General features: G+C 47.6%; 1 protein-coding gene across 4 annotated transcripts; it reads left to right on the top strand.

The window, feature by feature from the left end:
• Positions 1–4,225: 4,225 nt before the first annotated feature.
• On the top strand, positions 4,226–14,381 carry TNFSF14 (TNF superfamily member 14). Of its 4 annotated transcripts, none has more exons than XR_004349376.1 (6): positions 4,226–4,570; positions 5,451–5,660; positions 6,053–6,089; positions 6,335–6,376; positions 7,025–7,742; positions 13,268–14,381. XR_004349376.1 is itself a non-coding variant. In XM_032628476.1 (5 exons), the coding sequence occupies exons 1-5, from the start codon at positions 4,352–4,354 to the stop codon at positions 7,450–7,452; spliced, it is 936 nt and encodes a 311-aa protein (XP_032484367.1). In that variant the 5' UTR covers positions 4,226–4,351; the 3' UTR covers positions 7,453–8,351. The 4 variants fall into 4 exon arrangements, 2 of the variants coding, with proteins under 2 accessions (XP_032484367.1, XP_032484368.1); XR_004349375.1 differs by having other exon boundaries at positions 7,025–7,784; XM_032628476.1 differs by lacking the exon at positions 13,268–14,381 and having other exon boundaries at positions 7,025–8,351.
• The last annotated feature ends 1,649 nt before the right edge of the window (positions 14,382–16,030 follow it).

Here is a 16,030-nt window from a genome sequence, read left to right as displayed (position 1 = left end):
CGGATCTTAGTTCCCGACCAGGGAGCGAACCTGTGCCTCCTGCAGTGGAAGTGTGGAGTCCTAACCACTGGACCGTACAAGGGCCATTATTTATCGAACTTTGCACCTCTCTCATTCAAAAGCCCAAGTGGGGCTCTAAGAACTTTGGGACCCTCTCAGGAGTCTGCGGGCATTATGCCACTAAGCACCCAATATAAATTTGTCCACAAACTCTATAGTTCACATCATGGGCTGTCCGTCTTTTCTTTCTTTTTTTAAAATTAATTTATTTTATTTATTTATTTTTGGCTGCGTTGGGTCTCCGTTGCTTCACGCAGGCTTTCTCTAGCTGCAGCGAGCGGGGGCTACTCTTCATTGTGGTGCGCGGGCTTCTCATTGCGGTGGCTTCTCTTGTGGAGCACCGGCTCTAGGCACGCGGGCTCAGTAATTGTGGCGCGCGGGCTCAATAGTTGTGGTGCACAGGCTTAGTTGCTCTGTGGCATGTTGGATCTTCCCAGACCAGGGCTCAAAACCGTGTCCTCTGCATTGGCAGAAGGATTCTTAACCACTGCGCCACCAGGGAAGCCCCCGTCCTTTTAAGAGATTCCAACTTTATTGATTTAAAACCATTTCAGGTGATGAAACCCAAAGCAGGAAGATTCTGCTTCTCCTGGAGTTTCTTCTCAGGGGGCAGGAGACGCCAGCTTTCCTTATTTATGGGCAGGAGGGGCTCTGGGGTTGGACGGGACTTCCAGCAGCTAACTCTCCCCTGTAGGTATTTTTAAAGATGTGATTCACACCTATGGTCAGTTGACTTTAAAAGCAGATTACCCATGGGACTTCCCCGGCAGCCCAGCAGTGGAAACCCTGCGCTTCCATTGCAGGGGCATGGGTTTGATGCCTGGCTGGGGAACTAAGATCCCACATGCAGTGTGGTGTGGCCAAATAAACAAATTAATTAAATTAACTTAAAGCAGATTACCCTTGATAATGTGGGTGGGCCTCTTCCAATCAGTTGAAGAGCTGAGGAGAAAAAGTGGGTTTCCTGAGGAGGAAAGAATTCCAGCTGGCAGTGTGCAGATTCTGCCTGAGATTCTTGCCGTCAGACTCAAGACCACAACATCAACCCTTAACTGAATCTCCAGTCTGCTGGCTTGTCCTACGGATTTCGGATTTACCAAGCTACAAAATCACATGAACCAATTCCTTACGATCAATCAATCAATCTCTCTCTCGATTGATAGATAGATGATAGATATTAGATATAGAGGTACATTGTTGGTTCTATTTATCTGACTAACCCTGCCTAATATGGGTGGTCAGGGAAGGCTTCTGTGAGGAGGGGGTTCTTGAGTCAGGACATAGATGACAAGGAGGAGCCAGTCATGGGGGATCTGGAAAAGACTGCTCCATGCAGAGGGAACAGCAAGTGCAAAAAGCCCCAGAGGCCCGGGTGCAAGGGCTTCAAGATAATGAAGACCACTCAGTATCTATTCTCTTTTTTAAAATTATTTTATTGAAGTATAGTTGGCTTACAATTTTTCTTTTGCCCCACCACTTGGCTTGCAGAATCTTAGTTCCCTGACCAGGGATTGAGCCCGTGCCCTTGGCAGTGAAAGCACAGAGTCCTAACTACTGGGCTACCAGGGAATTCCTCTTAATGTCTATTCTTACCTCAGCAAACAGCCCTTCTTCTATAAAGGGCCGTATAGTAAATATTTTAGCCTTTCAGGACCGAGAGATAAAATAGAGGATATTATAAAGGTACTTATAAAATGAGAGGAAGATTCCAGCCTGCCATATGCCCCATTAGCTTGGGATGGGCCACCCAGGGTGGAGGATGTGATTTGTGCTCTGCTACTGGAAACATTCTCTGGATGAAGAATGATGGGCCCAAGACTTGGAGATCCAGGTGGGTAGAGAGGGTGTGGGATGACCACTGAGGCCAGTTTCTCTCTGCTCCAGTGACAACCAGATCCCAGGCAACCTCTCTCTCCCAAATTCCAGCTGTCTCATGTGGATTAGCTGGCCAGAGTTGAGACAACATGCTGAGTCACCAACTCCCAGAATGAGATTCATCCACTCAACACCCAGTAGTTGATGACAGAGGACATGCCAACATGTAGGTGGCAGCCGGTGTGACCAGCTACAAAGGGTGGACAGGGGTGAGCATCGGCTGCCGGCCAAGGAGGCCGACACTGGAAGCAAAATGGGGAAGAGGGGTCAGAGGAGGGTGCCCCATCTGAGACCCCACCACTCACTAAAGTGTCAGCCCCCAAGAGCAGTTCCTGTGGCTGTACAGAGACATGAGCCTGGCCTGATTCAGCCCATGAGCCATAATTTGCTAACCCCCACAAGCTCAACGGAAGGTCATTGGAAGATTTTAAACATGGAAGAGGTGAGACCTGACTTACGTGTTTAAAAGCTGATGCCAGCAGTTCCAATCCTAGGTACACATCCAAAAGAATAGAGAGCTGGAACCCAGACAAATACATGCACACACATGCTTGTAGCAGCACTTTTCAAAATAACCAAAAGGTGGAAATGACTTAAATGTCCATTAACGGGGGGATGGATCAGCAAAATGTGGTTCATCATACACTGGAATATTACTCAGCCTTAAAGAGGAGTGAAGCACTGACACTCGCTACAATGTGGATGAACCTTGAAAACATCATCCTCCGTGAAAGAAGCCAGACACAAAAGACCACGTAGTGTATATTTCCATTGTTTTGAAATGTTCAACACAGGTAAATCCATAGAGCAGGACAGCAGACGAGCGGTTGCCAGGGTCTGTGGGTGGGAGAGTTGGGGAGTGACTGCTTCATGGTTATAAGGTTTACTTTGGAAATGCTTTGGAAGTAGGTACTGTTGCACAACATTGTAAATGTACTAAATGACACTGAGTTACTCGCTTTAAAATGGTTTGTTTTATGTGGTGTGAATTTACCTCAAATAAATAAATAAGTAAATAAGCGAGGCCACGCCAGCTCCAGGGTAGAGAATGAATTATAAGGTGGCAAGAGGTAGCATAGTACATCCATTTGGGAAGCTACTGCAAGAGTCCAAGCAAGACACGATGCCTGCAGTTCCAATCCTAGGTATACACCCAAAAGAATTGAGTGTCTTAGTGCATCTGGGCTGCTATAAGAAGATACCCTAGACTGAGTGGCTTAAACAACAGATATTTACTTCTCACAGTTCTAGAGGATGGAAGTCTGAGATCAGGGTGCCTAAGTGGTTGAGTTCCAGTGAGAGCCCTTCTCCTGGCCCTCTTCGTGGCTTGTATCTGACCTCCTCCTCTCTGTATCCTCACATGGCAGAGAGGGAAAGAGAGCATGTATCTTATATCTCATCTTATAAGGACACTAATCCCATTCAGGAGGGCCCCACCCTCATGCCCTAGCACCTTCCAAAGGCTCCACCTCCAAATACCATCCGATTGGGGGTTAGGGTACCAACATCAATTTGGAGGGCACGTAAACATCCAGTTCATAGCACTTAGGGTGGTAGCAGTGGAAATGGAAACAGGTGGGCGCATTTGAGATCTGGTTTAGAGGTTGAATCAACAGGGCCTGCTGAGGGTGGGATGTCGTGACAGGATGGAAGCAGGGGTCCAGGACGACTCCCAGGCCTTGAGTTTAGTTAGCTGAGTAGACAGTGGTTCTACCCTCTGACTGTGAATTTCAATTAAAACCTGCATGCACGCACACACTTGTGCATGCCGACATGCAAGCACGCTCAAGCACGCACCTGCACATACATACATGAACACGCGTGCATACACGGCACACACATGCATACACACAGACACACACTCACACACACGCATATACATACCCACACATATGCACACACACAAACCACTCGTATTTTCCACTGCTCTTATCACCATCTCAAACACTAAATAGTGTTTTCTTACTGGGCCTTCTTATTAGTTTTTCTCAGCCTGCTAGAATAGGAGCTCCATAAGACCAAGGACTTTTGTCTTTCTTGTTCATGGCTGTGCCCCCAAACCTAGAACAGTGCCTGGCACACAGGAGGTGCTCAGTAAGTATTTGGCAACCATGTGAATGACATGGCCAGAAGGGAAAACTGGGGCTTTCCCTCTCCCATCCCCACCTGAGTCACATCTTCAGATGCTTCTGGAGAGACTCTGAGTGAGAGAGAGATGGGGCCGGGCCAGGGGTGGGGGGACAGGAAGAAGAGGAGGATGAGTGGGGAAGGGGGAGGGGCAGCCCCGGGACCCACAGGCGCCTGTCGGCAGCGTGAAAAGCCCAGGAGTGTTGGGCAATCGTGGTTTCCTCCCAGCCCGCAGGACCCAGCCGTGCCAGCCCAGCCCCGGGCGTCTTGGGCCCTCGTCCGCTCAGGCATGGAGGAGACAGTGGTGAGGCCCTCGGTGTTCATGGTGGATGGACAGACGGACATCCCTTTCACAAGGCTGGGGCACAGACGCAGGAGACAGCCCTGCAGTGCAGCCCGGCTGGGCCTGGGCCTCCTGCTGCTGCTGTTGACGACCGGAGTGGCTGTCCAGGGCTGCTTCCTGCTGCAGCTACACTGGCGCCTGGAGGTGATGGCCGCCCCCCTGCAGGTAAGTGGTGCTGGGATGGGGGTGGGGGGGGCTCGAAGCCAGTGTCACTGGGCATCTGTGTGTGTGTGTATGTGCAGAATGGAGGACAGACTAAGAGCATCCCAAGGCAAGTTAATTCACCTCTCGGAACCTCAGTTTCCTCATCTGTAAAATGGGCGTGATAATAAGCATCTTCCCAGGGAATAAAATATGACATTGTGTGTGTGGTGCCCAGCTGGCCCACAGCAAGCATTCAACCAATGGGAACTGACATTTTTTTTTAAATGAGATATAATTGACATAGGACACTGTGTAAGTTTAAGTGTACAACATATTCATTTGTTACATAAATATTGCAGTAGGGTTGCTATTGTAGTGTTAGCTAATGCCTCTCTGGTATCACATAATTATCATTTCTTCTAGTGGTGGGAACGAACTAAATCTAAGCCTTTAAGAAGTTTAACGTTTATAACACAGTTGTGTTGTCTGTAACCCCTGAAATCGACATTCTGACATGGCTAGTTATTATTATTTTTTTAATATTTATCTGACTCTTCCATTTAGCCACTTTTATTTTTATTTTTAATTTTTTGGCCATGCCGCGCAGCACGCGGGATCTTAGTTCCAAGACCAGGGATGGAACCCGCACACCCTGCACTGGAAGTGCAGAGTCTTAACCACTGGACCGCAGGGGAAGTCCCTGACACGGCTAGTTATCATCAGCTGTAACCTGATCACCATTTTTGGGACTGTCACTAATCCACTGCGTCCGAGTCTGTGAGAATCTCTCTCTGCATCCATTTCCCATTGGCCTTGGATGTCTCCGTCGGTCTGTCTGCCACACCTGTGGGTCTGTGTGTCCCAAGCCACGCCCATGTGGTCTCAGCCTTTTTGCTTCCAGGTCCTTTCTCCTCATGGCGGGAGCTGTGCTGCTGTCCTGCACCCATGTACCCACACGGCCATGTGCTCACCTGTCTACAGCCCATGTGGTGACATCATGTGTCTTTGTTTCTGCGTCTCCGTGTGCCCAGACCCACGTGGCTCCATAAACCACGCAACCCACGTACCTGCATCCACGTGTGACTTGTCAGTGTGTCACACAAGTGTCCAGGTCTGTGCCCATGTGTCCATATCCACATGTTAGCATTTATGTCCAAGTGTCCAGCCATCCAGGTGGCCATGTGTCTTTGACAGCACTTTTTTAATAAACCCTTATAGTACCTGCTCTCTGCCAGGCACTATAATATGATTTTCACATGAAAATTCGCTGAATCTGAAGCAGGAACTTTTCATGTGTCCATTTACAGAGGGGAAAACTGAGGAACTGGATGGTTAAGAGCCTGCTGGGTGGCAGGGTGTGAGGTGGGGTGTGCACATGGCCTTGGATATGTCTGAGGGTGATGTCTGTGCCCGTGGTCTGCATGTGTCTCTCAGCCACGAGTCTGAGTGATGCCAGGGCGTGGGCCCTGCAGATCCTCACCATGGGCTGCTCTGCACTTTTAGGACAGAGGTGCAGGATCCTGGGATCAGCTGGTGCAAGGTGAGTCAGGGTCCTGGTCCCAGGAGAGGGGATGGAATGGTTCCCACGCTGCCCCCACCCCTTCAGCCCATTGCCCAATGTGATTTGCACAACTGGCCTAAGCCCCACAGATGCCCGTCCCCCAAGCTGGAGAAGCAGAAGTTTGGGTCATTCCGGAAAGGGTGGGGTTGACACCAGGAGGCGGACTGAATGACCCCTCCGGAGGCTGGCCCTTACCCCTCTGACTTCTAACCCTCTCTCCCCAGATCGGAGGCCCCAGCGGGCCAACCCGACAGCACACCTCACAGGTGAGGGGGCCCCCAAGTCCTGGCAGGGGCTAGGGGTTCAGCGTGTCCTGGGGAGACCAGACAGACACCCCAACATGGCATCGTATTCCTTCATTCATTAATTATTCACAGAGCTGCCCAGAGCACAGGCACTGCCTAGGTCTGTGAATTTCCTAATTTTATTTATTGAATAAACCCTTGTACCAGTGCTTACTCTGTCTGTGGCACGCACCGTGACGTTCTTTCCACCTATTAATTCATTAAATCCTATTAATTCATTAAATCCTTAGCTGACACTATTCAGAGCTCCATTTTACAGAGAGGGAGACTGAAGAACTCAGAGGTTATAAGCCTACTGGGCCAGGATGTGTTCTGCCACTTACAACTTCTGACAGCTTGGGCAAATCAATTGCTCTGTGCCTCAGTTTCCCCACCTGCAAGAAGGGGATGAAACGAGTTAAGATGTATGATAAGCACATTATTTTGCCACCTCCTGGGCCTCCGTTTCCCCACCTGTAAAGTGAGGATAAAGTGAGTTCATATATCTAAAGCTCTGGAACAGCCTAGCACAGAGGGGGTGGCACTCAGAGAGGGGTGGCGACTGGCCTGGGGTCACATAGCAAGCGTGGGACCTGTGCCTACCAACTCCCCCTCTGTCTCCCTCCGCAGGGGCCAACTCCAGCCTGACAGGCAGTGGGGGCCCGCTGCTGTGGGAGACGAAACTGGGCCTGGCCTTCTTGAGGGGCCTCACCTACCGGGACGGTGCCCTGGTCATCGCCCAGGCTGGCTACTATTACATCTACTCCAAGGTGCAGCTGGGCGGTGTGGGCTGCCCCCAGAGGCTGACTGGCGGCCTGCCCATCACCCACGGCCTCTACAAGCGCACGGCCCGCTACCCCGAGGAGCTGGAGCTGCTGGTCAGCCGGCAGTCACCCTGTGGGCGAGCAAGCAGCCGCCAGGTCTGGTGGGACAGCAGCTTCCTGGGCGGAGTGGTCCACCTGGATGCCGGGGAGGAGGTGGTGGTGCGCGTGCCTGATGAGAGCCTGGTCCGAGTCCGCGATGGTACGCGGTCCTACTTCGGGGCGTTCATGGTGTGAAGGAAGGAGCCAGGGTAGACTGAATGGAGTCTGACAGACAGAGACCTCAGAGGGTGCCTCAGGAGACAGGAAACCAGCAAGCAGAGATTTTGGAGTGTGCCCAGAAGAACCCCAAACTCGACAGGTGGAGAGCTAAGTGGGGACCACCGGGACCAAGAACCCAGTTATCCCACAAGGTGAAAGACCCAGCAGGCACCTCTGAAGAACCAAAGGAGACTGCAGACCCTGCCATGGACAACACTGAAGACACGGACCTGGAGACTTGGGGGTCTGTTAGCCCCCAAGCAGGGGTAAAACTGATCTGCCTGATATTCAGGAAAAAGGGGTGAGGGGTGGGTATTTATACTTCTGATTCAGAACTAAGTGGGACTTGGGGGTCCAGGGAGTTGGCTGAGAACAGGAAATGTCTTATCACCCTCTCCATTCTCACAAGTGTGGGCAGAGTGGGGGAGGGCAGATTTATCATCAGGACTCACCCACCAGTGGAGAGCCCAGCCCAGCCCCGCCCATGGTCTTAGTCACCTACCCAAGTCCCAGCTACGGGCTTGTGGCCACACCACAGCCTGGCCATGAAGTTACACTCAGAGATGCAGGCATAGAGATGTGCTGGTAGATGTTTGACAACCAGGTTTTCTGGGAGGGGAGAGGCTTTGTAGTATCTGTCGATTTCCATGGTGTAAATATTCCCACTGTGGCTGGTCTCTGTCTCCCATATAAATCATGAACCAGTTGGCTGTATCCCAGCACTGCTAAGAGCTCACATTCCATCAGGACAGCAAAACTGTTTCAGCACCCAAGCCAGAGCCTGGCACAGAGCCACTTGGAAAATATTTGCAGAAAAAAACACAAAGAAAGAGAGAGTGAGAGAAGGAAGGGATGGAAGGAGGGAGGAAGAGAGGTAGGTAGGGAGGGAGGGAGGGAGGGAGGAAGGAAAGAAAGAAAGAAAGAAAGAAAGAAAGAAAGAAAGAAAGAAAGAAAGAAAGAAAGGAAGGAAGGAAGGAAGGAAGGAAGGAAGGAAGGAAGAAAAAGGGAGGAAAGAAAGAAAGAAAAGAAGGAAGGAAGGAAGAAAGAAAGAAAAAAAAGGAAGGAAGGAAAGAAAGAAAGAAAGGAAGGAAGGAAGGAAGAAAAAGGGAGAAAAGAAAGAAAGAAAGAAAGGAAAGGAAGGAAGAAAGAAAGAAAGAAAAAAGGAAGGAAGGAAGGAAAGAAAGAAAGAAAGGAAGGAAGGAAGGAAGGAAGGAAGAAAAAGGGAGAAAAGAAAGAAAGAAAGAAAGGAAAGGAAGGACGAAAGAAAGAAAGAAAGAAAGAAAGAAAAGAAGGAAGGAAGGAAGAAAGAAAGAAAAAAAAAGGAAGGAAGGAAAGAAAGAAAGAAAGGAAGGAAGGAAGGAAGAAAAAGGGAGAAAAGAAAGAAAGAAAGAAAGGAAAGGAAGGAAGAAAGAAAGAAAAAGGAAGGAAGGAAAGAAAGAAAGGAAGGAAGGAAGGAAGGAAGGAAGGAAGGAAGAAAGAAAGAAAGAAAGAAAGAAAGGAAGAAAGAAAGGAAGAAAGAAAGGGAGAAAAGAAAGAAGCTACCATCACAGCTACAGCATCACAGAGAATCACAGCCCCACAAGTTCAGTCACTCCTTCACAACCACAGACACATACACACAAAGCATCAGATTCTCATACAACCTCACACACGTCATAGCATCACAAGCCCTCAATCACAGACACTGCATTACAACCACATAGGACACAGTCACACACAAGTCATCATCAGAGCCTCAGTCACCCACACAGGCCATACAGTCACACCACGTGTGACACACAGGATACAACGCTTCTCACATCAGACTTCCACATGCTGTCTCACAGTCGCACCCATCACACACAGAGCATCACAATGGCACACAAATACACACACAGCCTCAAGTTCCTCCTAGCCAAGACATACACATCCTGAGGTGAGGACCAGACTTAGTCTGTAGCCCTGGTCCCCTTGACCACTGGTCTTGGAAATAAATGGTGAACTTTGCACCTGGATCTGTCTGGTTCTTAGGGGAAGGATGGCTCATGAAGGCATAGGGATAGATGGAATGACCCACAAAGGTCACTTTTACAGCTGAGAATATGAACCCAGCTGGCTCAACTCCATGCAGGAAGCTTAGCAGGGAAACCAGAGACCTGACGCCCAGGTCTGCCTTAGCCTCAAATCTACAATTCCTGAGAAAGTAGAGGCTACACACTTCCAAGTACCCTAACTGCAGACATCCAGCACAGATTGGCAGTCTACCCAGCCAGTCGGAAGCTTGGAGTAACTGGGGGCATGAAAGAGTGTGGGGCGGGGCAGGTAATGATATGCGTACAAATCAAATGGTTTATGCAAATGAGCATGGACCCAGGAAGTAAGACTTCCCTGGAGTCTAGGATGAAGACTCAGACCTCAGAGGTGAATGAATCATTCTTGTTATTGTTGACATTGTTGTTGACATTGTTGCCTGATATAGGGGTGAAGGGGGCTTTGTGATCAGACGGTCCTGGGTTCCAAGTCTACTCTACCACTTCCTGGCAGTGTGACCTGGAGCAAATCCCATCACTTCTCAGTACCTCTTAGGTAACAAGAGTCCTTACCTCCTAGGTTTATTGTAAAGATTAAATCTGATGAGGAAAAAGCCATTTGGTATGGCGCCTGGTACACAGTAAGAGATCCACACGTGTGGGAGTGCCGTAAGTGATTTACAAATATTAAGGAGAGCATTTGTCAGGCATGTCCCCTACGCCAGGTATCTCGTGCAAGTCACACCTTTACCTAGATCCCTGGGCAGGAGCTGTTGTCGCCCCCATGTTCCAGATGCAGAGACTGAGGCAGGGATGCGTCCCCCACTCTGCCTGCACCAAAGGCACACAGCTTTGTGCCTCTCTGCCTGTGTTGGGCTGGTGGGAGATGAGACAGCCCCAGACGCCCAGATCCCACCCACGCTGGAGTTTCCTTTACTCTCATCATGGTCTTTCTGTTTCTGTGGCTTTAATGAGGAGACCAAGGCGTGGGGAACTTATCAAAGCCACCAGCAGCCACCAGCGTCTGCCTGGGGATGGAACCTCTAAGTTTAGCCTCCGAAGATCATTCCTGGGAGGGGCCTTGATTTCAGATAAAGTGCGGGAGCAGCAAGGCCCCAGCCCAAGCCAGTGACCTACTTCACAACTTCTTAGAAGTCTATCTACTTGATTTCCGCTTTCACCTCTGGCGTCTTTTCAGATTTCACCCTCCCGCCCCACCAACTCTCTCAAGACCCAAAGTCTGCTATCCTCAGACTCCTTCCCAGCCCAGGGGCAGGAAACTCTCCTGCTTCTATCCATCTCTTGCCAGGATCCAGAGGTAATAGAAGGCAAAATAATGGTGATTACATTGTTTCTTAATTTCCTATGATGACACGATGCCCTTCCCTGCTACATCTCACTGCATACAAACACTGAGATGCATCATCTCAGAGAAACAGAATGAGTCTTACACCAGAGCCAGACCACCTGGGTTTAAATCTCTGCTCTGCCATTTCCCAGCTGGGTGATTTCGAGATCCATCCTTGGCCTCTTTAGTCCTTAGCAGATATTTTTTTGTGAGCATAGTTGTAATCTCGTGCACATTTAAATGTCGGGTTCTTTTCAGTTATTACATAAGGTGACCTTACATCCATAGACCACGTCTAAGTCACTGAGAGCGTTTTTCAAATGGGAATTCATAGCCAGTGTTTAAACATCACAAAACTTTCCACGTGGACAAATCCAGATTTCATGGCAAGTTGGAGGTTACTACAACTCAGGCTGGGTAGCGATTGTCCCCTTTGGACAGGGCATGAGCTCACCAGCTCACAGCAGTCTCCGCCCCTCCCTGCGGTTTCCCACTTGAAGGCTGAATGTCGGTTGCCTTTCTTCATCATGTTTGCATGATTGTTTTTCTTAAAATAATAATGATCTTTAATTATAGGTCATACTTCTAATGTACCCACTGCATGACAGGCACTGTGCTAAGTGCATTAGTTCACAATAACTCATTGAATTCTCAATGGTGGGGGCGGGTCATTTTATGGATGGGGAAATCTAAGCACAGAGGGGTTAAGTCATTTCTCCGGCAAAGGTGGGAAAATATACGACAGCCTAGATGACCATGAGTTTCAAGAAAAATGAGAGTCCCTAGTCGTATTAGTTTCCTATTGGTGTTAATACAATACTAATTTGTTATCTTACAGTTCTGGAAGTCAGAAGTCAGAAATGAGTCTCATGGGACTCAAATCAAGGTATCAGGGGGCCGCATTCCTTCTGGAGGAAAGATTTGTCCCCAAGCCCTTTTCTCAGGCTCTGCCTCTGTGGGAGCCCAAACTAAGATACGTGTGTAGCAAACATGAATCTCAGCTCACAAGGAGTGAAAAATAATTCAACTTCCTTTTATTCATAACGCAACTTAATTTATGCAAAGGTCCTTTTGCACTGGCATGCTGAGACCTTGATATTAGTCAGTTGGGAGCCATACCTCCCCACATGCTCCTGTTCCAAGACTGCCAAAATTCCAGGGAGCTTAGGGAATGCCAAGGCATTAAGGATGAGGGAGGGGTCTGTCTAATTCTCTAGCTACACATGCATGCTGGTGCCCCATCTCTTCTGATCCGCCTACCCTCTATTTTCCTCTTTGTGACCTATCAGAAGTGGTACTTTCTCTGCCACTCCTGAAGCTTGTTCGTGAAGCTGACTTTTAAGCCAGGTTTAGGTACAGGAAACTCTTTGAGGCTCTCTGTGGCTTCAGCTGCCCAGAGACACCACTGAGTCATTTCCTTTTTGGGGACCTGACGCCTCTCTGCAACAGGGAGCAGTACTCAAGCCTCTTCTAGTTTTCAGTCCCCCTAGAACTTCTCTGGGGGAACCTTCCATGTTTCCAAGGTTGTTTTTTTCCAAAAACCAGAGCACAGGAACTCCCTGCCCTGTCATGGCTGTTGAACTGTGTCTTCCCCAGAATTCATATGTTGAAGCTCTAATACCCAGCATCTCAGAATGTGACTATATTTGGAGATAGCGCCTTAAGAGAGAAAATTAAGGTGATTCAAGTGGGCCCTAATCCAGTATGACTGGCGTCCTTATAAGAAGAGATTAGGGCACAGATGCACACAGAGGGAAGACCATGTGAGGACACAGGGAGAAGAGGGCCATCTATACAAACCAAGGAGAGAGGCTTCAGAAGGAACCAACCCTGTAACCCTTTGATCTTGGATTTCCAGCCTCCAGAATTGTGAGAAAACAAATTTCTGTTGTTTAAGTCACTCAGTCTGTGGTCCTTTGTTATGGCAGCTCCAGTGAACTAATATATCACCCTAACCACCCTCCTGCCCCACCCCACTACCTAGGCATAGTTAAGATATGCCAAGTGCTTAATAGAGCAGTTCCTGGCACATACTAGGTGTCCAGTAAACATTGGCCGTCGTTGTTGACATTATCATTATTTATTTCTCCCATCCCTTTCCCCATTTGGGCAGAAGCTGGCTTTGTATGTCCATTTCTTCACAAAAGAGATGGTGGAAAGCAGGAATAACCTAAGAATCTCCACCTGGCATTGATCTCCAAAAGCATAAAGTAATGGAGAGGTTTAGGGTTTGGCCAGAATTGGGGGGGGGGATACGTAGGGATAATTCTGAAGAGCCACCCTGGCTTCAGAGCTCCCCGTGAGACCCACTGAAGCCCCTGCTGTCAGAGCCCAGCACTTCCCTCTGCCCGGTCCTGCTGCCCTCACACCCTCACACGCGCTGAACCTGACAGCACTCAGCAATTAACCTCCACCATGCAAATCTCCCTTGCAGAGCCTGTTTTGCGGAAACACAATCTTTTGAGAGCGGCCTCAGCTGACGCAGACAGACCCTGCTCCTACTACAACTCATGGACATGCTGAATAAAGTATAATAAAATATTACAACATATAGATGAACTTGAAGAAAGAAACATCCCTAGATGCTTTGGGAAGAGAGAAATTAAAGCCAGAGTGACAATGGGGCAGGGGGGAGAGGCTGTTGGTCAATGGATCAGGGTGAGGGTGGGGATTGGTCCCAAAAGTAGACTCTAGGGGACAAAGAAATGGGGATGTGGTAACCCTTAGGGTCAGCGATGTGGCTCAGATCTATAGGACGCTAAGGAAAGGGAACTGGGGTCCCTGCCCAGAACCTGAAGCTTGGAAAAGTAGTCCATTCTGATTAAGGGGGTCTAGAAAAAGTCTACCTATTATGGGCAGGGAGGAGACTCACCCACAAAGGATGGAGACCTCAGACCTTCGTCACGTGTGAGTGCATTTGGAGTCTCTACAGAAAGTGCAGGAAGCATAAGACAAGCTCCTTGCGGTCAGGGAATGTGTCTTGTTTTTTCCATCTCGTAACCAGAACACAATAGGTTCTCAGATGATCGCGGTTGAATAAACTGACTGTGACTGACCTTGACCAACAGAATGTTACGGAAATTCCAGGAATTCTAGACTCTAGTCCTCAGGAGGCCAAGTAGCTTCCAACGTTTGTCTTCTCGGAGCCCCGAGTGGCCATGTGAAGAAGTACAGCCATCCGGTGAGAGAGGATGGGTGGACGGAGAGCCCTGGAGGATGAAATGATGTGAGAGGCAATCCGTATAGTTCCACCAGCCTCAGATAAGCTGCCCCAATCCATAGAGCTGAAACTAACCATCCTCGCCAAGCCCTGCCGGGCCAACTCACAGAATTATGAGCAAATTAAACACTTGTTGTTTTACACCACTAAGTTTGGGGTGACTTGTTATGCATCAATAGGTAACTAATAGACTGTGCAAGCCCTTTTCTATAACCATACAGATAGATAGGCAGGCAGACAGACAGGGAGACAAATAGATGGATAAATAGATGGGTGTTTCGATGGGTGGATAGATGAGTAAGGGGATGGATGAATGAATGGGTAAATGAGTGAAAGCATGGGTGGGTGGGTGGATGGATGAATGGATGGATGGATGGATGGATGGGTGGACAGATGTGTGGATGGGCGGTGGATAGATAGGCGGGTGGATTGGATGGATGGACGGATGGATGTACAAACAAAGAATGAATAAATGGATGTTGAATGAATGGATACACACATAGATTCTAAATCACACTCTAACCTTAGTGATAGCTTATTTTGGCAAAAAAAACCCCTACTAATTCATATCATGTAGGCATCCATTGTAGGATGTACCCCAATCTTAGAGTAAAATCTGTGGAACTAAGGCAAAAAAAAACAGGGCTAATATATATGCCAGATTTATATATAGCTTAGAGGAAGCAATAGGTTGTCACGGGTACATTATCCTGATAGCAAGAAAGTCCTCTGAGAGCATCTTTTATGTCCCAAAAGGAAGCCAGGCAGATGATAAAGTCTACTCCATTGGCCGATGTGTCTGTACCAAGACTAGTACCAATACTGTACCAACACCGCTTTCACTAATATAATGAATACAATAAGTCCTGCTATCTGGGAGGACAAAGCCCTTCTTATTCTACATCTTCAGGATTATCTTGGCTATGTATGGTCCTTTATTCTGTCAAGTTCCACGGAAAACCCAGTTGAGATTTTTACTGGAACTGCATCGAATCTGTAGATCAGACTGGAGAGTACAGATGTCTTTATAACACTGACTCATCCAGTTAATGAACATGGTATAACTCTCCTTTTATTTAGGTCTTCTTTAATGTTTCTGAATAATGATTCATAACATTCTCCATAAATATTTTGTACCATTTTTAGGTTTATTTCTAGGTGCTTTACATTTTTTTGGTGCTGTAATCAATGTCACCTCTTTTTTAAATGATACTTTCTAACATTTGTTGCCGGTATATACAATGTAATAGATGTTTGCAGTCATGACAATAACACTGAAAAAAAAGTCCCTAAAACGGACGTCCTTATCTAGATTCTGATCTTTAAGTGAATGCTTTTAATGGTTTATCATTAATGATGAATCTGCTGTAGGGTTTTTTAGGTGGCCTTTATCAGATTAAGGAAGGTCCCCTCTATTCCTAATTTATTAAGAGATTTTTAAAATCATGAATAAATGTTGAATTTTATTAAATGTTTTCTCTACCTCTCTTAAAGTATCACATGGTTTTTCCCCTTTAGACTGACAACGTGGTAAATTATGTTCATCAGTGTTCTAACACTAATCCAAACTTTTATTCCTGGAATAAACCCAATTTGGTCATGATATATTTTTAATACATTACTGAAGTCAATTGAGTGGTATTTTATAGAGGATTTTTGCATCTGTGTTTAGAAGGGAGATAGTCTGTGGTTTTTTCTGACTCATACTATCCTGCAATTCTGGCCTCATAAAAGAAACTTTGTGTGTGTGTGTGTGTGTGTGTTCTGAACTAGTTTGTGTGCTGTTAGCATTATTAACTACACAGATATTTAGTCGAACTCTCGTGTAAAAACATCTGGATCTGGTGCCTTATTTGTGGGGAAGGTTTGTGTGTGAGTGTGTGTATGGGAAGATTTTAAAGTTATGATTCAATTTCTTTAATGAGTTTTAAATACTTTAGACTTTGTGTTTTTCCTTGATTCCGAGTTCCTTAAGTT

The sequence above is a fragment of the Phocoena sinus genome, chromosome 3, assembly GCF_008692025.1.
Source record: "Phocoena sinus isolate mPhoSin1 chromosome 3, mPhoSin1.pri, whole genome shotgun sequence".
In the NCBI taxonomy this organism is placed as follows: domain Eukaryota; kingdom Metazoa; phylum Chordata; class Mammalia; order Artiodactyla; family Phocoenidae; genus Phocoena; species Phocoena sinus.
This window is presented reverse-complemented; position numbering and strand designations above follow the sequence as displayed.